The sequence below is a fragment of the Zootoca vivipara genome, chromosome 2 (genome assembly GCF_963506605.1).
Source record: "Zootoca vivipara chromosome 2, rZooViv1.1, whole genome shotgun sequence".
Taxonomy (NCBI): domain Eukaryota; kingdom Metazoa; phylum Chordata; class Lepidosauria; order Squamata; family Lacertidae; genus Zootoca; species Zootoca vivipara.
In genome coordinates, this window is record NC_083277.1 from 13,659,275 (window position 1) to 13,684,901 (window position 25,627).

Consider the following 25,627-nt stretch of genomic DNA (forward strand, 5'->3'; position numbering starts at 1 on the left):
TAGGGGGAGGCCGGACTGATTAAAACTCACACAGGAGAATGAATATATGGGAAATCTCGTTTGATGCTTATTTCAGCAGCGGTGGAAAAATCGGATGAATGGATGAAAGAAGAAAATATTTTAGTGATTGCAGGGGAAGATCGGGATTAACATGGATTATGAGTGACTATTTGGACTTTAGAATAAAGACGGCAGTAAGCAGTTGCGAGAAAACCCCAATTTTTGAAGCATGGGAACTCCAAAATTGTATATGATTTGGTATAATATTCGGTTTAATTGATATGGATTTGTATAATTTGGAATAACGGATGTGATATAGTTGTGTTTTAATTGGAAAATTAATAAAAATAGATTGTAAAAGAAGAAGAAGATGTTTTGGCCTACAACTCCCATGATCCCTAGCTAACAGGACCAGTGGTCAGGGAAGATGGGAATTGTAGTCCAAAACATCTGGAGGGCCAAAGTTTGGGGATGCCTGATCTAGATCAAGGGAAGTAATAGTACCACTGTATTCTGCTCTGGTCAGACCTCACCTGGAGTACTGTGTCCAGTTCTGGGCACCACAGTTCAAGGAGGATACTGACAAGCTGGAACGTGTCCAACCAAAATGGTCAAAGGCCTGGAAAGGATGCCTTATGAGGAACAGCTTAGGTAGCTGGGTATGTTTAGCCTGGAGAAGAGAAGGTTAAGGGGTGATATGATAGCCATGTTCAAATATATAAAAGGATGTCATATAGAGGAGGGAGAAAGGTTGTTTTCTGCTGCTCCAGAGAAGCGGACACGGAGCAATGGATTCAAACTACAAGAATATTCCACCTCAACATTAGGAAGAACTTCCTGACAGTAAGAGCTGTTCGGCAGTGGAGTTTGCTACCAAGGAGTGTGGTGGAGTCTCCTTCTTTGGAGGTCTTTAAGCAGAGGCTTGACAGGCATATGTCAAGAATGCTTTGATGGTGTTTCCTGCTCGGCAGGGGGTTGGACTGGATGGCCCTTGTGGTCTCTTCCAACTCTATGATTCTAAGCTTCCAGGCTGCTTGCAAATATAAAAGTTGAGGATGGAAAAAGCTGTGTCGGTGGATGATCCAGCTAGAGCTCATAGCAGGTACCTGGGAAAAATGGGAGTATATGTTTTTGTGCAGGAGTGAAATTGTCTCACCAGCTCAATTTGGTTTCCATGATAACATGGCGGTTGTTTTCTGAAGGCAGCCCTGTATAGGGAGGTTTTCCATGTTTAATTACACTGGTACCTCGGTTTAAGTACACAATTGGTTCTGGAAGTCTGTACTTAACCTGAAGCGAACTTTCCCATTGAAAGTAACAGAAAGTGGATTAATCCGTTCCAGACGGGTCCGCGGAGTACTTAAACTGAAAGTACTCAAACCCAGGCGTACTTAAACCGAGGTATGACTGTATGTTTGTTTATATGCTGGAAGCCACACAGAGTGGCTGGGGCAACTCAGAGTACAAATAATAAAATTATCGTCATTAACCCCCGCAACTGTTTTTTTACCAAGTGGTTCAAAGGGCCATCCCAGGAAACTGAAACTTAGGAGAAAAAGGAGGCTGGTGTACGAGAAACAGAAACCGCAGGGTGGAAACTCCATAGCTCTTCTGAGGCAGTTGCTCTTTAACTGTTTATTTCTAAAGGAACGAATGATACAAAACACCAACCACAGATGCACAAGACTCTCTTCATTTAGAGAAGTCTCCCGCCATTTTAAAACAGGCATGGCTTCCCCCCAGAATCCTGGGACATGTAATCTGTTAAAAAGCGTTGCTGGGAGATCCCTATTCCACTCTCAGAACGGCCATTCCATTCCCTGTTCTCTGGAGAGAGGGATTGTTAAACCACCCCAGAAACTGTTCGAGAAAACAAGAGGGAAGACATAACACTAGTTAAGCACCGCAAGACCTCAGGGTCTGCCTCTTCTCATATGAACCTACCCAGACCTTGAGATCATCTTCTGAGGCCCTTCTTCATTTGCCTCCTCCTTGAAAGGTCTGGAGGGTAGCAACACGAGAACAGGGCCTTCTCTGCGGTGGTTCCCCATCTGTGGAATGCTCTCCCCAGGGAAGTTCACCTGGCGCCTTCACTATACACCAATAGGCACCAGGCAAAAACGCTCCTTTTTAACCAGGTCTTTGGGTCAGTTGATTGGCCTTTTAAAATGGGGGTTATTGGGTTGTTGGTTTTATTTTGATTAGGTATTTTATGGTTTTATATATTGATTTTGTTCTGTGAACCGCCCTGGGATCTCCGGGTATGGGGGGGGGTATATAAATTCAATCAATAATAATAAATAAAATAATAATAGTGGCACCCTCCCTGTGGAACCCCCTCCCTTCAGATAAAGACATACACAACCTTTAGAAGACATCTGAAGGCAGCCCTGTATCGGGAAGATTTTAATGTCTGATGTTCTATTATGTTTTTATATGTGTTTGAAGCAGTCACTATCTCTTACCCAAACCCAGGCGTCGGCAACCTTTTCAGCCCGTGGGCCGGACAAGGGCTGCATAGGCGCAGAACCAGTTTCTGGCGCTGCGGACATTTTGGAAATGGGCAGTGCAGCACCAGAAATCGCTTCTGCGCATGTCCGCGGCTGCGCTGGTTTGCCGCAGCGGGCGGGGGACTTGCCGAGCGGGCGGCTCGTTTCATGGGCGGCCTGTGGGCCGGATAAACGGCCTCCATGTGCCATATCCGGACCATGGGCCAGAGGGTGCTGATGCCTGCCCTAACCTACCTCACAGGGTTGTTGTGAGGAGGATATGGGGAGGAGGAAAACCCTGTAAGCCACACGGGAAGCACTAGCTAGCTAGACAACTAAGGGCTCCCAACTAAAGGATGATTTCCTCCTGCCTTTCCCAATGGACCAGGGCGGTTTGACACCCTTTGAAAGGCACCTCTGCACTATAAGCAGTCGGGTGGATGGGCCTGCAGAGAAACAGGTGGTCCAGAATTCCTTTTTCAGCAACGAGTTTATATCAAGCTACCCGTTCTTTCACAACAACCCGCTTTCAAAAACTGAACTGAAAAACGTCTCTTGGTAAGAACACACGTTTCCGTGGCTGCCGTTCGCGGCCGCCATTTCGTTGGTCTCTCCAGGGCTAGGCCATGTGGTGCGTGTTGTTGGCGGGGAACAACGAAGAGGACAGGATATTGGAGTGCAACCGGCGGAGGGGGCTCCGCGGGCTGCAGTTCTCGTCATTCGGCCTTGTGTGGCCCCTCTGGGCCGGGGCACTGTTGGCCACGCCGGGACGAGGCGTCCTGGCCTGCGGGGGGCTCGCGAAGGCGTCGGTGAGGCTGTTGAGGTTGGCGGCGAGTCCCTTCAGAATCTCGTGGTGGGCGCGCATCGTCTCCATAATCTGCCTCCTCTCCTCCCGGCACCCGGCCGCGTCCTGCCTCAGGGTCTTCAGGAGACTGAGCGCCACCTCTCTGTCGCGGCCCATCTCGAGGAGTAGCTCCTCCTGCTCTTCTCTCGACTGCTGCAGCAACTCCTGGAAGAGCGTCTCGGCCCCTTTCCTCTTCTTGGGCCGCAGAATGGCAAAGTCAGCCAGGGGAGATGGGGCGGGTGGCGGGTGGGCCACGGGGGGTTCTGAGGGTGGGGGAAATACAAATGATAACTTTATCTACTTATTTACTTTTATTTAACTTTTTTAAATTTTAACAACAACAACAAATGGAACAATGGTTTGTCAAAAGATGGAAGCCCACACAGGTAGTATTATTTGGAGTCAGGCGATCTAGCCCAACCCCCTACCAAGGCAGGAAACCCAGTACTACAGCATTCAATTCAATTCAATTCAATTGAATTCAAACATAAAATATAAAATAAATCATACTAGAGCAGGCATCCCCAGACTTCGGCCCTCCAGATGTTTTAGACTACAATTCCCATCTTCCCCGACCACTGGTCCTGTTAGCTAGGGATCATGGGAGTTGTAGGCCAAAACATCTGGAGGGCCGCAGCTTGGGGATGCCTGTACTAGAGTTTCTAAAGAAAAATAGAAAGATTATTGTCAAATCTATTTTTTTGTCCAAAGTAAAGCATTAATCCAAAGGCAAGAGAGAGAAGAGGAAAAAGCAAGAGAGAGGAAGGAAGGAAGGAAGGAAGGAAGGAAGGAAGGAAGGAAGGAAGGAAGGAGATATAAAAAAAAGGAACAGACAGAGTGAAAGTGAAAGGAGGGGGGGGTAAAGCTAAATAACTTCCCATTTTTCCTCTGACCGCTATATATAAACATTATTCACTTCATCCTCTCCAATAGAACACCTAATAAATCCACTTTCTACAAACCATTATCTTCAATTCTCAAATCCAAAGGTCATTATTTTATATTCTCCTTTTGTACAAAAGGTCTATGAAAAGTTTCCTGTCTTTCGTTAAATGTTAACCATGACAGCATTGCAGCAGAGGTCCAGCCTCTGCTCAGAAACCCGTCAGCAACGGAGAACCCACCCCTTCCCGCTGTGGGAACAGTTTGCTAGGGTTGCCAGACTCAATAGAGGGCAGGACTTCTGTGCCTTTAATTGCCCTGCTCTCTGAGCCTGGAAACCCCTAAAGAGAAACCAGCAGACCCTTTGTTTAATTTCCAAGCAAAGGGTCTGCTGGTTTCTCTTTAAGGTTTCCAGACTCAAAAGAGAGCAGGGCAATTAAAGGCACAGAAGTCCTGTCCTCTATTGAGTCTGGCAACCCTACAGTTTGCACCAGCCACCCACAGCTCAGGGGGGGGGGGAGAGAAAACCAGCATGCCCCTCTTGGCTCTGAGCCACAGGTGGATTGCAGAGGTGCTTCTTTGCACTACAATTCTAAGAGGTAGCATGTGTGTAAGACTTGATGGAAAGAAGGGAAGGCTGTGGACACTTTGGGCTCCATCTCTGTCCAGAGCTGCTGGCTTTTCTCATTAGTCAACACCACTCCCACCACACCTGATGCAACCGAGCCAAAGCTCTTTCCACATTACTCAAGAATCCAGATCTGCTAGAACTTCTTCAACTGAGTAACTGAGCACAGATCACAATGAATTCTTCCAGCCGTCTCAAATGGCTAAATGACTGAACTGATATTATTATCATCTATTTATTAGTAGGGACACGGGTGGCGCTGCGGGTTAAACCACAGAGCCTAGGGCTTGCTGATCAGGAAGTCGGCGGTTCGAATCCCCGTGACGGGGTGAGCTCCCGTTGCTTGGTCCCTGCTCCTGCCAACCTAGCAGTTCGAAAGCACGTCAAAGTGCAAGTAGATAAATAGGTACCGCTCTGGCGGGAAGGTAAATGGCGTTTCCGTGCGCTGCTCTGGTTCGCCAGAAGTGGCTTAGTCATGCTGGCCACATGACCTGGAAGCTGTACACCGGCTCCCTCAGCCAATAACGCGAGATGAGCACCGCAACCCCAGAGTCGGTCATGACTGGACCTAATGGTCAGGGGTCCCTTAGTCATCAGTCTCCACACGACTAACAGACTAAAACTAGAGTTAAAACAAACAAACTTAGTAATCATTACTATGGTAACAAAAGAAAGCAACAGCCTCAAGAATCACAGTCGTACCTTGGAAGTCTAACAGAATCCGTTCTGGAAGTCTGTTTGACTTCCAAAGTGCGGCTTCTGATTGGCTGCAGGAAGCTCCTGCAGCCAATCGGAATCCGCAGAAGCCCCATCGGACATTCGGCTTCCAAAAATACCGCATTTTTCGCTCCGTAAGACGGAGCATAAGACACACTTAGTTTTTTAGAGGAGGAAAGCAAGGAAAAAAAATATTCTGAATCAAATGTTGTACTAAACTATTTAATAAACAACCGGTACAGTATATCAGCATAATGTTTGAACATGTAAAATGAAAAGCAGTCAACAGTGGCATTAAGAACCATCATCACCGTCATTAACAAATGAAGAGAGACTTTAAGGCTCGCCTAATCTTCTAGTCTTCTGTGAACCCCAATAACTCATCAGTGTTAGAGTCAGAATTTAGGAAGCTCAGTTGCTCATAATCACTGACATCACTTTCTTCGCTATCTTCAAATAAAATATCATCTTCGTTTCCATCCATAGCATTGCTAATGCCACATTTTTTGAATGACCGGACAACAATTTCCTCCTTCACCGAGTGCCATGATGTTTTCACCCATTCACAAACTTGAGTGATAGTGGGCCTCTTCATCCCTCCAGTAAGATCACGATGACCAGCAGCCATCCATTTGTTCCACTCTTCTCGCATAAAGACCTTAAATGGCTTGTTGATGGAAGCGTCGAGAGGTTGTAACTGGCTGGTAAGACCTCCAGGAATTACAGCTAGATGAGTCTTCACATCTTTAAAGCACTTTTTTGTAGTTTCGCTAATATGTGCTCTAAACTGGTCAAGCACTAATAAGGCAGGTTTTTTCAAAAGCCCTCCAGGACGTTTGGACCACACTTTTTCAACCCATACTCTCATTCCATTTTCGTCCATCCACCCTTTCTCATGAACATGTACAACAACTCCTCTTGGAATCACTTCTTTTGGAAAGGTTTTCCTTTTGAAAATTAACATGGGTGGCAATTTGGTGCCGTCTGCACAGCAAGACAACACAACCTTGAAATGGGTTTTCTCATATCCGGAGGTTTTCACGGTGATAGTTTTGGCACCTTTCGGATCAACAGTCCTGTTAGATGGCACATCAAAGGTTAGCAGGACTTCAGCCATATTCCCAATCTGGCCAATTTCAAACCCATTTCTCTTCCTAGCATCAATTACAAACTTATGAAAATACAGAATCTTAGATTCATATTCTTCTGGCATTTTTTGTGCAATTCTAGTTTTGGTGCGCATAGCAAGACCACATCGCTTCATAAATCTGTAGCACCACGATGGTGATCCAGTAAAATCGTGAATGCCTTTCTCTGCAGCGATGCGTTTGGCTTCATATATTATCATTTTTCTAGAGACTGAGAAGCCATTATTCCGGTGGTTTGTGATCCATTTTGTCATGGCGATGTCCAACTGCGGCCACTTTGCAGCATGCCCACGAAAAGTGTGCTTACTTTTATCTGCTTTTTGCAGCTGATCCTCCTGTTTCCTCCACTCTCTTATCATTTTTTCAGTTAGAGGTGGCGCAAAATGTCTCTCCGCTGCTCTGTTTCCATGCTCCTTGGCATATTTTACTACCTCCAGTTTAAAAGGAATCTTATATGCTAGTCTTTTCTGCTTCATCATCCGAATGGGGGGTGTTTTCTGCAAGAAAATACAGTGGTATTATATTATAGCATATGCATCATTTTGCTTTCTTGAATTGTCCTAGGCATAACAGCCAACTCCTAGAGGCCTAGCTGCCTCCCCCCCAATTAAATACCATCTTTGTGAGAATCACACACACACCCATGTTGAGGGCATGTGAGGTGGGGCTTACCTGCCCCCCCAATATTTTATTAAAGTTGGAAGAGGGAGAGAGGGAGGGAAGGAAGAGAGGGGGAGAACTCACATTTGTGGGTGCCTGTGGGTGACGCCGTGACGCTGGAACTCCGGAGGAGGAGGTGGAGATGCCTGTACAGGACAGGATCCGTGTAAGCAGCTCTCTCTCTGCTTGCTTTACAGAGGATGGGCGGAGGGGAACACCACCACTTTTAGAAACATCAATGTGCCTACGAAAGCTACAGCCCCCCCCTTTTTTTCCTTATTCACTTCCTTGTAGCCTTGCAGAGAGACCTCAGCCAAATGGAACCCTCTGCACGCCTCATTAAGCCATCAATAGAACTCCTAATGCGATCGCTGCATGCCTCATTAACAACTGATAAAACTCCTGGAAGGTCCCTCCTCCCAGCTCGCTGTCAAGGAAGCGGCCGAGAGCCCAAGCAGCCCGAGAGCCACTTACCCGCTGTGCGTGGCTCTTGCCTTCGCCCCTTAAGACACACAGACATTTCCCCTTCCTTTTTAGGAGGGGAAAAGTGCATCTTATGGAGCGGAAAATACGGTAGTTCACATACCGGAACAGTCACTTCCGGGTTTGCAGCATTGGGGAGCCAAAACGTTTGAGAACTAAGCTGTTCAAAAACCAAGGTATGACTGAACACCAGTCGCAAGAACAGTAAAAACAGCAGCATATGGGCCGTGACTATTCTTGAATGTAAATTTATGTTGCAGACAAAACCAAACCGAGAGTTGCACTTAGACAATGCGTACCTGTGTTGACGGGGGCATCCTGATGTATGGGGCTTCTTTGGTTAACTCGGGGTCTCTGATAATCCAGGTCTCTTCCTGTGGCAAAACGCAGGGAGGAAAAACAAAGCAGAAACACCTGAGACTAAAGGAGGTTAGTAGAGCTGGGCTTGCACAACAGAAATGAACGTTTTTTTAAATTATTTATTTTAAAAAATTGTTGCACAAAAAGATAAGTGTGTTGCAAATGAAGCAGCAAAAAGATTCATAGCAGAGTTACCATGCAGAACATTTTCACTGCAATTTCTCCAGCACCCACAGGGCAAAGCAACACACCCAGCAAACACACAGCGCAAGGGGCCAACTCTTACCGCTGCCTTCATTGCCGTCTTCCTCCTTCATTGCTGCCATGTCGTTCTCCCCAGCCTCTGCCATGTCTTCCTCAGTACCATCCCCAGTCACCACTCCTGTGTCATCTGGAGAACAAAGCAAGCAAGGAAAAAAATACCCACCTGCTTACAGTTCAAGTTAAAACAGATAGAGGAAATAGACAGAGACACATTCCCGAGACACGGGTGGTGCTTTACTGCTTATACAAATACCGTGTTTCTCATATTATAAGACATGTCTTATATTTATTTTTTCCTCAAAAAAACACACTATGGCTTATTTTCAAGGGATGTCTTATTTTTTTCCTCCTCCTCCTGCCGCGGCCAGCATTGCTGCTGCGCCTATCACTATGTCTTATTTTCGGGGTATGGCTTATATTCCTTGAATGCTTAAAAATCCTGCTATGGCTTATTTTATGGGTATGTCTTAAAATATGAGAAACAGGGTATTTCAGACAATTGGTTATGTTTGTGACACAACTTAAGAAAATAATAAAGAATAAAGAAATGCTCAATTTTTTCTCTTTCATGCCAACCCCTGAACGCTCTACCTTCAACAATAATTCATGGTGGGTGCTCAAATAATAGGTTATCACCAGGTTAAAATGACCAATAGCCCAGGCCAGCCTTCCCCAACCTAGTTTCCCCCAGATGTTTAGACTACATCAGTCCCAGTCACTGGCTGTAGCCCCAAACATCTGGGGGAAACCAGGTTGGGGAAGGCTGGCCTAGTGAAATGGGAAAAAACCGTTACACCCCCCCCCCAAAAAAATCATTTCAGTCCCACCGTGAACTGAAAAAGGTAACGTAGAGCAAGCATCCCCAAACTGTGGCCCTCCAGATGTTTTGGCCTACAACTCCCATGATCCCTAGCTAACAGGACTAGTGGTCAGGGATGATGGGAACTGTTGTCCAAAACATCTGGAGGGCCGAAGTTTGGGGATGCCTGACGTAGAGAATAATGTTTACTTATGTACAGTGGTACCTTGGTTCTCAAACGCCTTGGTACTCAAACAACTTGGAATCCAAACACTGCAAACCCGAAGTAGGTTTTCCGGTTTGCAAACTTCTTTCAGAAGCCGAACATGCTCCATTCTGAGTGCCACGCTTTCATTTTGAGTGTCACGCTGAGGTCTGTCCGTCTTTGCTAATTTTGCGTTTTCGCGGCTCTTTTTGTTTTGTTTTTGTGACTGTGTGGAACCCAGTTCAGCTACTGATTGATTGAGTGTGAGAATGCAGTACATTGTTTACCGCTTTCATTTTATGGATCAATGGTCTTGTTAGATAGTAAAATTCATGTTAAATTGCTGTTTTAGGGGTTGTTTTTAAAAGCATGAAACGGATTAATCCATTCTGCATTACATTCTATGGGAAAGCGTGCCTTGGTTTTGGAACGCTTTGCTTTTGGAACCAACTTTCGGAATGGATTAAGTCTGAGAACCAAGGTACCACTGTATGCTACAGACCAAAACTATAACTGCGGCAATTTTCTCTTGAGAAAGAAAACAGGAGGCCGCAATGCATACCGCCAATCAAACTCCCCCCTTGGAAATTATCCCGTTGAGCTGGCATTGCTAAATATCGGTGTGGAGAAATATTAAAATGACCAAATAGCATAGCAGGACTCCAGGCAGCCGCGGCTGTGGAAACCTACCAGCGTCTTCTTGCTTGAGGTATTCTCCAACATTAACCACATGGACGTCCGGTGGGATGGTTTCTTCCACAGCCGGCTGCGGCTGTTCCTGTGCTGCTTCCGGCTGCGGCACCAAGTGGAAGCTCAGGGTTCGCCCGACCCGGCTGGGTTTCATGCTTGCGTTCCCTTGGAGGATGTGGTGCAGCTGTTCGTAGAAAGGGCAAGTCACCTTGCTGCTCCCCGCCTTGGAGTTGTGATCAATCACACGCTTGTATTCCAGCCTCATCACTTTGGTCTTCGAGCGGCACTCCAAGGCGGTCCGGCGATGGCCCCGCGTGGCCATCTTCTGGGCGATGTATTCGAAGAAGTCTATGTTCTGGTGGCTGTTGCGGAGCTGGTCCTGGATTTTCTGCTCTCCCCAGATCTCCAGGAGATTCAAGGTTTCCTGGAGCCGCCACGAAACGCCACGGCCCTTGCGGCCGTTGCTGGTTCCCGCGCTGCTGTTGCCGGTCATCTATCGAAACAACGGGGAGGAAAATAAGAGTTTCAAAACACACGCAGAGAATGCGTAAGCTACAACCAACAGAACCTTGAAAGCTAACCAATTTATTGCCGCCAGCTTTCGCGGCCTGAAGATCGCTTCTTCAGGTACGTAATGAATTCGTTGGGTCTCTGAGGTGCCACAAGGGTTGTGGTTGCTGTAACGAACTGGCATAATGCAGGAAACTAAAGAGGGTTTAGTTTAGTCTGGGGTTGCGGAGCTCATCTCGCTTTACTGGCCGAGGGAGCCGGCGTACAGCTTCCGGGTTATGTGGCCAGCATGATTAAGCCGCTTTCTGGTGAACCAGAGCAGCACACGGAAACGCCGTTTACCTTCTCACTGGCGCGATACCTATTTATCTACTTGCACTTTAACGTGCTTTTGAACTGCTAGGTTGGCAGGAGCTGGGACCAAACAATGGGAGTTCACCCCGTCGTGGGGATTCGAACCGCTGACCTTCTGATCGGCAAGCCCTAGGCTCTGTGGTTTAACCCACAGCGCCACCCGCGTCCCTATCGCTGTCATGTAGGGGAATGGAAATGAGCTATAACATCAGATGTCAAGGAAATAAACAACTATCTGACTTTTAGAAGACATCTGAAAGCTGCCCTGTTTACGGAAGTTTTTAATGTTTGATATTTTATCGTGTTTTTTTAATACAGTGGTGCTTCGCTTAACGAATGCCCTGTAAGACAATTTTTTCGCTAGACGAATGGATTTTACGATCGGAGGTTGCCTCGTAAGACGACGAGGTTTTCTATGGCTGCCGCTTTGTCTTGTGAAGCATGGCCATAGAAAAATGAACCTCCGACTGCAGTCTACCGTGTAGCGAGACTTTGGACGGAGCCGAAGTGCGGCAGTGCGGGGGCTGCGAAGGCAAGAAGCTGTGCCTGTTCCCTGCTAGCCTGTTCCCTAAAATATCACTGGATTGCTATTATTATTTCATGCTATAGCAAGTTTCTAGAGACTAGATTATGAGTCTTTGTAAATTGTATATTGTGTTTCTAAAGGAACTTTTGTTCTTGCCCAATGCCAATGTGTTTGCATTATTAAGTCTGTTATGAATTTAAAAAATCATTTAGTGGTTAATAATTATTTCTCTATTAATATACATACTTCTTCTTAATTGTATTTCACTATTAATATACTTCTGAGGGACGCAAGTGGCACTGTGGGTTAAACCTAAGCCTAAGGCTTGCCGAGCAGAAGGTCTGTGGTTCGAATCCCCGCGATGGGGTGAGCTCCCGTTGCTCGGTCCCTGCTCCTGCCAACCTAGCAGTTTGAAAACACGTCAAAGTGCAAGTAGATAAATAGGTACCGCTCAGGCGGGAAGGTAAACGGCGTTTCCGTGCACTGCTCTGGTTCGCCAGAAGCGGCTTAGTCATGCTGACCCACATAACCCGGAAGCTGTATGCTGGCTCCCTCAGCCAGGAAAGCGAGATGAGCGCCGCAACCCCAGAGTCAGTCATGACTGGACCTAATGGTCAGGGGTCCCTTTACCTTTATTAATATACTTCTCCTTAATTGTATTTCAGTTCAACAATTACTTTGATTAAATACATATTTTGTTATGCTTTAGATACCTATGCGGTCCATAAATCACCATATAGCATATATTCAATACAAAAAAAACAGCAGCAATTTGTTGTTGACAAAGGACAGCTGGACATATCAAGGGCCCCGTTACCTGCAGGAGCTTAGGGCCTCATCAAACCTCAATCCGGCCCTGCATCTGCCCCACCCCACCCTAAAATGCCATCAGACTCAGGGCAGAGGGGGCACCAGCCGCCTGCCTCGCCGCTTGGCAGCAACAGCTTCCGAGGTGGGAGTCCACGCGGAAACCATTGCACCCTCCTCCCGCCCCGCCCCCCAAACACCGACGGATTATTCACCAAACCAGCAAACACCTTGCAGGGAAGGAGCAACGAGGAAGAGCCGCGCCTGCAAAGCGGGGCCCAAAACAAAAGGCGAGAGTCCCGGACCCGGGCAGCGCGACTCGCGGGGGCTGGCGGCGCGGAGCGGCTCCTCTGATTGGACCGAGCGCGGCTCAGGAACGTTCCAGGAAGTTCCCTCGTCCAATCCGGGAACGAGGCGCTCGCGGGGGATTCTCACGGCTTTCTCCGCCCGCCCCGTGCGGAAAGCCAGCGGAAGTGGGTGGATCCGCGGAGCTTTGCTTTCGGGTTGCTCCTTCTTGGGAAATAAGTCTGGGCCGTGTGTGCATGTGTTACGGTATTAACTGAAAGCATGCTACTCCGGGTTTTGGCGCTGGGGGGCAGCAGAGCTCCTTCAGCCACGCGCCTCCTTTTTAGGTTAGACACCGGCATTGCAAGGGGATTTGGGCTAGATGACCCTTGGGGATCCAGATTCTGTGGTTCCCCCCCTTTTTGGTCACAGCCTTTCGAAGTATAGCAAATCTTGGCCAGTGCATGTCAAAAGCAGAGCAAGTTTTTTTTTTAAAAAAAAGGTTGCCCTTTTTGTGGAACAATGTAACTTTGATGCATCGCTTAAATGTCTTATTTTACTACTTAATTTATTACATTTATATACTTTATATCTTCTAAGGAGCTCAATGTGGCATTCAGGATTTCCTTCTCCCCGTTTCATTCTCAGGACAACCCTGTGATGTAGGTTAGGGTAAGAGACAGTGGCGGCTTCAAAGACATATAAAAACATAATAGAACATCAAACATTAAAAACGTCCCCATACAGGGCCGCCTTCAAATGCCTTCTAAAGATTGTGTATTTCTTTATCTCCTTGAGGCAGGGCTCCACTGCCTGGTTCCCTGGAACCTGACTTCTTGAAGGGGGGCCCTCAGAGCTTCTTGCAGAAGGCCTTCGGAGCTGGACCTCAGTGTCCGGGCAGATCAGTGGTCAAGAACTGGACCAGGAGACATGTTTTACATCAGTTTTATTTCATTTCACATTTGGTTGCCATAACCTGGAGGAAAGTATGGCTGGGACCCTTGCTCTTTGAGCACATTCGTCTGAACAAAATATAAAAATTTCCCTCCAGTAGCTCCTTAGAGACCAACTAAGTTTGTCACTGGTATGAGCTTTTGTGTGCATGCACACTTCTTCAGATACACTGAAACAGAAGTCTCCCAGAGGGTGGGGAGGGGTATTACTCCGAAGGGGGGTGGAAATGGGTGATTGGCTGATAGGTGTGGTAAACCTCTGGACGACTGTTAACGACTGCAATTGGTCTTACAGGAAAGCAAGGGGTGAGATGGCTAAAAATAGCTTTATCATGTACAGTTTAATGAGATAAGAATCCAATGTCTCTATTCAGACCAAGTCTCTCCATGGTTTTAAGTTTGGTAATAAGTTGCAATTCAGCAACTCCTCACCCACAATAATACAACCATCAGACTTAACATGGACACTGGTACCAGAGCTTGCAATAAGCATAAGCCCAGATGCCAACTTTGCTGCCACATACACCTAGACAACACCATTACTGGCCCCAACAACATCAAACATACCATCTCAGGACTATTTAATTGCTCATCTAACATTGTGTATGCCATCAAATGCCAACAGTGCCCTTCAGCTCTCTATATTGGACAAACAGGCCAAACCCTACGCCAAAGGATAAATGGACATAAATCTGACATCAGGAATCACAAGAGAGAGAAACCAGTAGGAGAACACTTCAATCTCCCATGACATTCTATACAAGATCTCAAAGTAGCTGTCTTATTACAAAAGAATTTCAGAAATAGACTGGAAAGAGAAGTTGCTGAATTGCAACTAATTACCAAGCTTAAAACCATGGAAGTCACCAAACTTAAGCCACCACCCCCCGCAGTACACTAAGCAGCCGCAGGACAACCCATTTCGGGAGGAAGCAAATTAAGGAAACCATTATCTTTAAGGAGCTGCTATTGACCTCATAGGGAATGTATGTGTGAAGAACACGCAAGAGGATTGCAAAGGTTTGTAGGTTTTTTTCATTTTTTATTTTCCAAAAAACAAACTCTTCCATAGCTGCAGCTTAGGATTCAAAATAACACCAACCATCGTGCTCTGACCCTCTCCCCAGCTTGCCGCCTTTACCAGACTGCAACCTCTTCCCCCTAGGCCACCAATCCCAAAGACTCTCCTTCCAAACTCTGCTTTGTTTTCTGAACTAACTCAGAGTTGGAGGAGGGGCCCCACGCAACAGCTATCTGGTCCAGAATCCCATTCTCCTTGACTTTTCTCAATGGCCCGTTCCTTCCTTCTTTTTTTCCTTCCACCATGTAGTTCTTTTATTATTACTATTTTAAAGTTTTTCAGTTGCACAAAATAAAGTGGAAAAATAATGGTGTGGGAGCCATGGCTCGTCTCCCAGGCACTTTCCTGACACGGGGAAGCTGGCCTGGCTTATATTTTAATGCTCGCTAAACCTACTGACCGGCACCCAGTTCTAACACACCACACACAAATTAAATTCTAACACTTACTGGATGCAGAAATTTAGGGTGTCTGGCACCCACAAACTCATAACACTGCAGAGGAAATGCTAGGCTGTCACCTCCTCTCAGGGTGGGGGTGGTAGAGCTGGGAGCGGTGACGATCGTCCTCAGGACTCAACACTTCAGACCAACTCCCCACCAAACATGGAAAAAGGGCTGGACCTTCTCCCCAGAGAATGAGGCTTGCTGGAAATTGAAGATCAAGTCGTCGGTGTGGGCATCATAGAATTCCACACGGCCCTCATCATAGTCTAGGGACACCCGGATCTTCCTGGGCTCATAGCTCAAGCTCAAAGGGGTCCGCTCGGGGAGGGTTGAAGCCCAGAAGGGATCAGATGAGGCTGACTCATCCTTCGCCTTCCCAATGGCCCAGATCCCCTCAGAAGGAAGCATGCTGACAAAGCCTTTGCGCCTGACAGACTCTTTTGCAACCCCTACGGCCCAAGTGGCCCGTTCCCTTTCCTCCTCCTCTTCCACCACCACCTCCCACCAATATCTTCCCGAGGTGAATTTTGCATGGCCCAGCACGTAGAGCATGTTGTCGAATCTCCCAGGGTTGTCCAGCACTTCCTGCCTTCCCCTTCTCCTTCTCAAACTCTTCAGGTCCTCGGTTATAACAAGAAACGGGTGTGCTGTTCCTGGATCCAGAGTGATACTCACTGCAAAGAAGAAGAAGAAGAAGAAGAAGAAGAAGAAGAAGAAGAAGAAGAAGAAGAAGAAGAAGAAGAAGAAGAAGAAGAAGAAGAAGACGACGACAAAGGAGGTTGGATGACTGAGGATGCCTACTGGAGAGAGGCTCGAAAACACTCCAGGCCTGTTCCTCGGGCTCAGCAAAAAGTGGAAAGGACCACTCCTTCAATTACAGGCATCAGATGTCAAAGAGAAAAGCAACTACCAGACTTTTAGAAGACATCTGAAGGCAGCCCTGTTTAGGGAAGCTTTTAAATGTTTAATACATTATTGTATTTTAATGTTCTGTTGTAAGCTGCCCAGAGTGGCTGGGGAAACCCAGCCAGATGGACGGGGGAATAATAAATTATTATTATTATTATTATTATTATTATTATTATTATTATTATTATGTGTGTGTGCATGCTCTAGTTACCCTGTTTCCCCTAAAATAAGACATACCCATAAAATAAGCCGTAGCAGGATTTCTAAGCATTTGCACAATATAAGCCATACCCCCCAAAATAAGACATTGGCGCAGTTCTGGAGGGCTCCAAGGAAGAGGCGAGGCTGGACGCATAATAAAAATAAGACATCCCCTGAAAATAAGCTATAGTGTGTCTTTTTGAGGAAAAATAAATATAAGTGTCTTATTTTCGGGAAAACACGGTATCTCTCTCTTGGACTACTGCAATGCACTCTATGTGGGGCTACCTTTGAAGGTGACCTGGAAACTGCAATTAATCCAGAATGCGGCAGCTAGATTAGTGACTGGGAGTGGCCGCCGGGACCACATAACACCGGTCCTGAAAGACCTACATTTGCTCCCAGTACATTTCCAAGCACAATTCAAAGTGTTGGTGATGATCTTTAACGCCCCAAACGGCCTTGGTCCAGTATACCTGGAGGAGCGTCTCCACGCCCATCGTTCTGCCCGGACACTGAGGTCCAGCACCAAGGGCCCCTCTGGCGGTTCCCTCGTTGCGAGAAGCCAAAATACAGGGAACCGGGCAGAGGGCCTTCTCGGTGGTGGCGCCCGCCCTGTGGAACGCCCTCCCATCTGATGTCAAAGAGAACAACTACTACCAGATTTTTAGGAGACATCTGAAGGCAGCCCTGTTTAGGGAAGCTTTTAATGTCTAATAGATTATTTTAATGTTCTGTTGTAAGCCGCCCAGAGTGGCTGGGGAAACCCAGCCAGATGGGCGGGGTATAAATAATAAATAATAATAATAATAATAATAATTATTATTATTATTACAGGCAGGTTGAGGACACAGAGGCACTCTGGACCCCCACTCACATGTAGATATTCTGGAAGCCCCACATTCCAATAATAATAATAATAATAATAATAATAATAATAATAATAATAATACCCCGCCCATCCAGCTGGGTTTCCCCAGGCACTCTGGGCAGCTCCCAACAGAATGCTAAAAGCGCAATAAAACATCAAACATTATAAACTTCCCTAAACAGGGCTGCCTTCGGATGTCTTCTAAAAATCAGATTTCCACAGGGAAACTACCGAGAAGGACCTCTGCCTGGTTCCCTGTAACTTGTCTTCTCGTAGTGAAGGAACCACCAGAAGGCCCTCGGCGCTGGACCTCAGTGTCCAGGCAGAACGATGAGGGTGGAGATGCTCCTTCAGGTATACTGGGCCGAGGCCGTTTAGGGCTTTAAAGGCCAACACTTTGAATTGTGCTCAGAAACCTACTGGGAGCCAATGTAGGTCTTTCAGGACCGGTGCTATATCGTCTCAGCGTCCGCTCCCAGTCACCAGTCTAGCTGCCGCATTCTGGATTAAGCAGGCACTGATTATACCACATGTGGAATCCCTGCCATCCAGCATCTTAGTTGTCCTCTCATTGATGAGCCCAATTTCTGTTCATATGAAAGAAAATAAATGGACTTTTCCAGAAGAGGGTTGCAACAAGCCACTCGCCTAAGGCCCTGAGATCTTTTGATGAAGATTGGGTATATAAATCTAACAAACTAAAAAAAATAAAAAATTAAGGAAGCCAGATGAAATACTTGAACAAAATACTTCTTCCATCCTTACAGATAGTTTACCTTTGTTCGGTGCCTGCATCAGAAGCCCTGTTACATGGAAGAAAGAGGAACTAATTAAAAACGTGGTCAAAAGTCCATCAAGTATATAATTTGTTAAATGTCCCTGCCCCCCAAGCCCCCCTCATACTAAATTATTGATTAATGAGGCCTATCGTGGATATAATTGGGGGGGGGGACAGAAGATGGGTCAGGTGGCCAATTACTCACGGACGAAAAACAAGGATATGCCTCGCCTAAAAAGAAAAATAACGACTGTTGTTATCAAGCAAAGACAACTATTTTTAATTTTCTCCATCCTCTTCTCGGCTAAGGGCTCATCCATACTGTTGTTTAATATGGCCATAAGGTTCCATCATAGAATCATAGAGTTGGAAGAGACCACAAGGGCCATCCAGTCCAACCCCCTGCCAAGCAGGAAACACCATCAAAGCATTCTTGACATATGCCTGTCAAGCCTCTGCTTAAAGACCTCCAAAGGAGGACACTCCACCACACTCCTTGGCAGCAAATTCCACTGCCGAACAGCTCTCACTGTCAGGAAGTTCTTCCTAATGTTTAGGTGGAATCTTCCATCAATTCTCTGTTATCCATATGATGGGTCTCCTCTAAATCAGAACCTCCCCACACTTTTCCCCTCCCTCAATCCCAGGTTTTCTCATCCCCTCTCCTTTTCAGAGTATCCCTGGTATGTGGGAGAAAAAAAATACACTTGCAGATGGATTATGGATTATGTGTGACCTTGCCATGCATATACCAAGATCACAAACACCGCTTCCTTCCTTCTTCGCTCACCTGGGGCATGTTCAGGGAGGGAAAGGCATGGATAGCCTATTCAAGGGAAGGGTTTTCAAACACCTATAGAATAACCACACGCCCCATTATGAATGGCAGGATCTAGAATCCACCTAGGTTGAGGACTAGCAGGAAGAATTCCAGACTGAGATCAACTGCATTTTTGTGCTTCAAATGGCTAAGTGTGTCCACAGCCAAGGAGGATAGTTACATCAAAGGAATTCTAGGAAGTGGGTGGAATGAGGGAAATGTGATTTGAGACCCCTTGGATCATTCCAAGTAGGAGCCAGCTCCTCTTTAGCGAAATTCAGACTTTCGCAGCAACCAACTGAGATGCGGAACTGCCTGACAAATGGCGCCCTCCCTCCTCCCCGAACTGACCCTCCGACCCCTAAAGAATACCTTTGCATTTCTCCATGGTATCCTTCAGAACTGAATTTTTCTGAGTGTAACTTATGAGTCTCTCTTCCATGCCTGGAGAGATTCCCAGCAGCGTCTGCCTTCTTTTCAACTCCTGAAACCTGGAAGGAAGGTGGGTCAGCCTAAGAGATGGTTTAAACAGCAGCAGCAGCAGCAGCAGCAACAACAACAACAACCAATGTGGATGACCTGCCACTGGAAAAGGATGGGAAGGAGACCGAGAAAGAGCTACGTACCTCATCACCGTAGTCCCGATACCCTGAAAGAGAGCATGAGAGAAATGGGTCTCAGATCACAGGCAGAACACAAACAGGGCATTTTGCTCCATTGGATACTACTTTTCTTAGAAGGCTCCATGCACCATAGCTGCCAAGTCTCCCGTATTCCCCGGGAAACCCCCGTTTTTCCAGCCGTTTCCCGCTGGCAGCCCGGATTTTTAAAAAACCCGTAAATCCCCCGGATTCTTACCGGCCCGGGGAGGCTCCTTCTGCGCATGTCTGGAGTCTCTGGACATGCGCAGAAGCAATTTCTGGCACAGCAGCCATTTTGGAAATGGGCAGAGCATGAGTAGAAGCGACTTCCGATGCTGCTCTGCCCAGTTCCAAAATGGCCGCAGCGCGACTTCTGGTGCCGCGCCGCTGCCGATCCTGGATTTTTCAAATTGGGTGTCGGCACCTATGCCATGCACACATTATAAAAAGGTCAAGGACCCCTGGACGGTTGTGTCCAGTCAAAGGCGAGTATGGAGTTGCAGCCCTCATCTTGCTTTCAGACTGAGGGAGCCGGCGTTTGTCCACAGACAGCTTTCCGGGTCATGAGGCCAGCATGACTAGACAGCTCCTGGTGCAACGGGACACCATGACAGAAGCCAGATTGCACGGGAACATTATACATTCAATGGGCACATTTCTTCTATCAAGTAGTCCATACACAACCTGGACCTATTACACATTTGGTGCCCTGGGAAAGCACTTTTTTCACAAATTAAGTTTCGTTCTCAAAATAAAAGCTTAACGCAGATCGATTCTGCATTACCCCCCCCCCGGTGCGTCCAGTTGAAAATGGACGGAGGCAGCCCCAGCAATGGGGGCTGAGATCTGCCCAATGTCGCTGTGGCTGGGTGTACACCAAGATTTCAACCCCCAATTCCTTCTTCATTCCCCTGGCGTATGGGGCAGGGAGGAAAAGTCACGAAAAATCTAATCAATAAGAGCATCTTGAAATGTGTATCAAGTAACCACACCCACTTTTGGGGTGGTGGTGGAAGGTTCTAGAAACAACCTGGGCTGAAATCAGCAGGTTGAGGATGAGCATGCATGGTTCCACGCTGAGAAAAAGCTACTCCTTTGTGCTACAAATGGATAAGTTTGTACAGAGCCCAAGTGCCCTCCCAAGGGACCGTGACTTCTACAAGTCCCGGGATCAGGGAGCTGCCTTTGTGTTTCACGTCTCACCTGCAGGAACTCAACAGCGGGCAGTTCGCACTTCTCCTCCATGTCTGTGATGAGGCTACTGAGACCGGCGAGATCCTGTGAAAGCCTGGCGATATTTCTTTCCTTTTTCTTCCTCATCTCTTTCTCCAGATCCTCCAGCTCGGTCAGCCAAAAGCGCTGCAGCTCCTCCAGGAAACTGTGCATTTGCTCAAAAGCGCCCGTGATCTTGTTCTTCTCCACCTCTAGCTCCCCCTGAAGGGGAAATAGAAATTGGGGAGGGGGCAGAGGTGGAAGCTGAGTGCCGTTCAAGGGAGCATAGCTACAGGCCTGCGACTGATACTGCAAAAGAATTCTACACATAATGCTCCTTTAATGTAGCACAATGCGTCAATTTCCACAGGATTCTTAGGAATGAACTTTTTTTTTTTTTGTACTGACTTTGTCATCACTTTGGAAGGGGGACACTGCAGAAATTTTTCTGTTGCCAGATTTACCATGGTGCTTATACTGCAAGCTGGGGAGAAAGGCTCTCACAATAAATAAATAAATAAATAAAAAACATACTGTACAGTCGTACCTTGGATCCCGAACGCCTTGTGAGTCGAACTTTTTGGCTCCCGAACGCCGCAATACCGGAAGTGACTGTTCCGGTTTGTGAACGTTCTTTGGAACTCGAACGTCCGGCGCGGCTTCCGCTGCTTCTGATTGGCTGCAGGAGCTTCCTGCAGCCAATCGGAAGCCGTGCCTTGGTTCCTAAACATTTTGGAAGTCAAATGGACTTCCGGAATGAATTCTGTTCAACTTCCAAGGTACCACTGTACACACAAACACAGAAAATAAATAAATAAGTAAATAATATTATATTAATATTAGAGATTAATGATATACATTAATGATATACATTAATCTTGGGAATGCAACAAAATTAGAATCAGGTAACTGGTAAAATTATGAATTTTGAATTATGGTGCTGGAGGAGACTCTTGCGAGTCCCATGGACTGCAAGAAGATCAAACCTATCCATTCTGAAGGAAATCAGCCCTGAGTGATCACTGGAAGGACAGATCGTGAAGCTGAGGCTCCAATACTTTGGCCACTTCATGAGAAGAGAAGAATCCTTGGAAAAGACCCTGATTCTGGGAAAGATGGAGGGCACAAGGAGAAGGGGACGACAGAGGACAAGATGGTTGGACAGTGTTCTCGAAGCTACGAACATGAGTTTGCCCAAACTGTGGGAAGCAGTGGAAGACAGGAGTGCCTGGCGTGCTATGGTCCATGGGGTCACGAAGAGTCGGACACGACTAAACGACTAAACAACAACAACAACTGGTAAAAACGGCCACTCGGTTCACCAAGGTTTGTGTGTTTATATTTTGAATTAGCACCAAAATCTTTCAAGTCCCTCCAAAGTTCTTAATCCAGCCCTGCAAAGGCTGCCTGCCAATTTATCTATTGGAATAGCATCCCACAGCATGGGATCTGCAACACTAAACACCCGATTTCTTGTGGAGGTCTGTCAGGCCTCTCTAACATGGGAAGCAACCAGTGATATTTTTCTAGAAAAAGAGGTGCCAGATGCTTACCACGAACCTCTCCCTTGTTCTCTTAGAATGGCGCCCACTTGAGACATACCCGAGCTGAGCTCCGGCTGGAGGAAAAAAGCCTTTGAAACAACTAACATTGCCCCCTCATGGTGGGGGGAGGGGGGGGGAAAGTAATGAAATTAATAAAATAAATTGGCAAGGATCCGATGTATTTTAAACACTGATTAACTGAATGGATATATATGTGTATTTTGTTTTCTTTTTGGTTGTTGTTGTTGTTGTTTTAGTTTTTATTCTTGTTTTTTGTTTTTTTTACCGTATTGTTTTTTTTCTGTTTTGTTTCTTCTGTTTTGCCTTTTTCTTCTGTTTTTGTATATTTGTAGATTTTGTGAAACGATTTGTAATAACCAATAAAGATTCTTTTTTTAAAAAAAACATTGCTCCCTCATGTTATCCCCATCTTTGAGCTGATTAGGGCTCAGGTGGCCGAGCTGGCAAAATGTCCTGAGCCGGCCCTGCTTTAAGGTATCCTGGACCCAAGATGTTCAGGGCCCTTCATATCACAGGAGCACACTGAGCCAGTAGCAAATGGGCAGCCAGCACAGATGGTGTTCTTTCCCCCCTTCTGCACAGCAACTTTACAGAGCTCTAAGGCAGAAACGTGAACACTAGGGTGATGACTTTTTTACAACCTCATTTCCCTGTATCATAATTTGATGAGCTTTCATTAAAGATTAGATAAAATCTTACTTTCAAAGAGATTTGATTTAAAAAAAACACGCACAAAATGATTTTAAAAAAATTATTTATCAGTTTTTTGACCATCTTTGAAGTCACTGTAAGCAGATATAAAATTGAACCCGAGCTTTAGAGCAGGCGTCCCCAAACTGCGGCCCTCCAGATGTTTTGGCCTGCAACTCCCATGATCCCTAGCTAACAGGACCAGTGGTTGGGGAAGATGGGAACTGTAGTCCAAAACATCTGGAGGGCCGAAGTTTGGGGATGCCTGCATTAGAGTCACATATATACAACATTATATAGGGTCATCAAACACACAAGGAAGCTTTTTTTTTAGCTGCAGTAACAGTATAGACACCGCTAGAGGAAGATGTTTTGCTACCTCTCCTGTAGGTTCTTTTCCCAGCATGCCCGGGAGGGTATGGTGGCTGAGTTTGGAGGTCCCAAAAAGGGGCTTTTGCCTTGCGCAGGTGTGACATTTGTATACCCTATGTTGCTAAGAACACTCCCCATTGTGGAATGTGTCCAACTTTGATACGAAATATATATAGAATTGTTAATACAATTTTATGAAATGCTAAAACGGCATACAAAAAAAACGGTTTGTGCGTAACCTTTTTTAAATATTTCAATGGAATATACCTCATTTTAGTCATTAATAGAGAGTCCCATGGACTGCAAGAAGATCAAACCTGTCCATTCTGAAAGAAATCAGCCCTGAGTGCTCACTGGAAGGACAGATCGTGAAGCTGAGGCTCCAATACTTTGGCCACCTCATGAGAAGAGAAGACTCCCTGGAAAAGACCCTGATGCTGGAAAAGATTGAGGGCACTAGGAGAAGGGGACGACAGAGGACGAGATGGTTGGACAGTGTTCTCAAAGCTACGAACATGAGTCTGACCAAACTGCGGGAGGCAGTGGAAGACAGGAGTGCCTGGCATGCTATGGTCCATGTCGTCACGAAGAGTCGGACACGACTAAACGACTAAACAACAACAACAAGGCAAAAGTTCATCCATTTGTGCCACAGGAAATAATTTTTGAGAAAAATAATGAAAAAGTCATCACCCTAGTGCAGTGTTTCTCAACCAGTGTGCCTCCAGATGTTTTGGGACTACAACTCCCATCATTCCTGACCGCTGGTCTTGCTAGCTAGGGATGATGGGAGTTGTAGTCCCAAAACATCTGGAGGCACACTGGTTGAGAAACACTGCCCTAGTGAATACAACCTGAGATATCTGCCTACATACATATCCAGGACGACATGCATCCCGAGTGTGGGAACTATAACAGCAAAGACCTACCGGATACGCCTGAATCCTCTCTTCTTCAGCCAGTTTCCATTCCATAATCACTCGTCTCTCTTGCACCAGAAACTGCATCTGGGTCTGCATTTTTTGCTGTGGAAAATAAAATGAGGCTTTTTGACCTGCGAGAAATCAGCCAATTTGATGCCTAGACACGACCCCCCCCACACACAAAATATTGGATTATTTATTATTATTATTATTTTATTTTTATTTATTGGGGTGGCGTGTGCTGTAGCTCAACTTTTCTCATGCTAAAGGACAGTCATGCTACCCCCTTTTAAGCAGACGTTGCTGATGTAGAAGCGGCAAACGGAAAAGGCTGCTCCAGTTAACCTTAGCAAGTGAACAACAACACTTCCGGTCTTGTTGGGAAAGTTACCTTAAATATCTTTTTCAACTCATTATAAATCAATCTCCCCAAAAGTCCTTAGCTACTTTGCACGTCTGTCCGCCACATGTGGTAAAAGGAGCCTTTACATTTCCAACAAAGATTTGACGTTGATTTATATATATTTTGGCTAATTTGCTTGGTGTTAGGTACCATCCGTATATCATAGCACGGTGGAGATGAAAGCTAGACCTCTGAAGCACATTCGAAGCACATCTCCCTCTTCAAAGAATTCTGGGCGCTACAGTTCACCCCACGCAGGGTTACAACTCCCAGGAACCAACTACAATGCCCAGAATTCTTTGACAGGGAAAATGGGCTTGGAATGGGCTTTCCAGGTAGTGCGCTCATGCAACCTAAGACACAGATCTGAGAATTGATGCCTGCAGGAGATTTCCTACCTTCAACCACCGTGAAGCCTGGTCCAGATTAGTCACTTCGTGTTCGCTGTGCTCTTTCGACCTCTTGCAGTCGATGCAGATGGGGACTGCGCAAGGCCTGCAGAAAAGGTGCAGGGGTTCCCCGTGTCTCTCGCAACCGGCTCTCCCCACCTGGTGGGTGAACTTCTTGGCTATTTCGACCAGGTTTGCCAGCTGCCGGTTCGGCCTGAAGCTGCTTCTCTGGACCACTTGCCTGCACTGGGGGCAGGTTGGGGGTCTTTGGCTTTCTTTCCAGCACCTGATGAGGCAGACTTTGCAGAAGTTGTGCCCGCAGTCCAGAATCACCGGGTCATTGAAATATTCCAGGCAGATGGGGCAGGTGGTTTCGTGGCAGAACTGCCGGACGAGGCTCTGGGTTGCCATGTCTGCTCTGCTCCTCTCTGAAACAGAAGGGAGAAAGGGAGGATGTTTTGCTTTTGGTTTCAAGGTACTGACTGTTTCCTGGAACTGCAGGGCTCTCGAGCGTGAGTCATCCCAGATTAGCTGTTCCAAGCCACATCACTTAATTTTAAAAGGTGGGCTTTGACTGCTGCCAATTATTCATTCAAAAATGCAGTGGTTTTTTTCTGGGGGAACGCAGGGATACGCATACCCTTAAACATTTTGTGAATCTACGTCTGGCCTCATTGAGGGGCAGTATTTCAATATGAGTAGGAAAATGAGGGTACCTCTAA

General features: G+C 46.4%; 2 protein-coding genes across 5 annotated transcripts; both read right to left on the reverse strand.

Annotated features, from left to right (window-relative positions):
* Positions 1-946: 946 nt before the first annotated feature.
* Positions 947-12,795, reverse strand: LOC118080993 (pogo transposable element with KRAB domain). Of its 4 annotated transcripts, XM_035107079.2 has the most exons (7): positions 12,597-12,761; positions 10,170-10,662; positions 8,498-8,602; positions 8,151-8,225; positions 7,453-7,514; positions 7,016-7,205; positions 947-3,596 (listed from the first exon to the last, which is right to left on the reverse strand). In XM_035107079.2, the coding sequence occupies exons 2-7, from the start codon at positions 10,660-10,662 to the stop codon at positions 3,109-3,111; spliced, it is 1,413 nt and encodes a 470-aa protein (XP_034962970.2). In that variant the 5' UTR covers positions 12,597-12,761; the 3' UTR covers positions 947-3,108. The 4 variants fall into 4 exon arrangements, with proteins under 4 accessions (XP_034962970.2, XP_060126644.1, XP_060126635.1 ...); XM_060270652.1 differs by lacking the exon at positions 947-3,596 and having other exon boundaries at positions 4,653-7,205; positions 12,597-12,795; XM_060270646.1 differs by lacking the exons at positions 947-3,596; positions 12,597-12,761 and adding an exon at positions 12,377-12,528 and having other exon boundaries at positions 4,653-7,205.
* Positions 12,796-14,673: 1,878 nt separating this feature from the next.
* On the reverse strand, positions 14,674-25,323 carry LOC118080111 (zinc finger protein RFP-like). Its single transcript, XM_060270780.1, has 7 exons — positions 24,915-25,323; positions 24,120-24,215; positions 20,555-20,785; positions 19,337-19,359; positions 19,083-19,201; positions 17,889-17,915; positions 14,674-15,805 (listed from the first exon to the last, which is right to left on the reverse strand). Exons 1-7 carry the CDS (start codon positions 25,314-25,316, stop codon positions 15,261-15,263), a joined length of 1,443 nt encoding a protein of 480 aa, XP_060126763.1. The 5' UTR covers positions 25,317-25,323; the 3' UTR covers positions 14,674-15,260.
* Positions 25,324-25,627: the final 304 nt, after the last annotated feature.

Coding starts and splice junctions, on each gene's coding strand:
- LOC118080993 (XM_060270652.1), bottom strand. CDS start 10,662: ATGACCGGCAACAGCAGCGCGGGAACCAGCAACGGCCGCAAGGGCCGT. Junction 8,226..8,497: donor AGACGGCAATGAAGGCAGCG/GTAAGAGTTGGC, acceptor GTTTTGCCACAG/GAAGAGACCTGGATTATCAG. Junction 7,515..8,150: donor GGATGCCCCCGTCAACACAG/GTACGCATTGTC, acceptor TGTCCTGTACAG/GCATCTCCACCTCCTCCTCC.
- LOC118080111 (XM_060270780.1), bottom strand. CDS start 25,316: ATGGCAACCCAGAGCCTCGTCCGGCAGTTCTGCCACGAAACCACCTGC. Junction 20,786..24,119: donor AGAGGATTCAGGCGTATCCG/GTAGGTCTTTGC, acceptor TTTCCCCTTCAG/GGGGAGCTAGAGGTGGAGAA. Junction 17,916..19,082: donor TACCATGGAGAAATGCAAAG/GTATTCTTTAGG, acceptor TCCATGTAACAG/GGCTTCTGATGCAGGCACCG.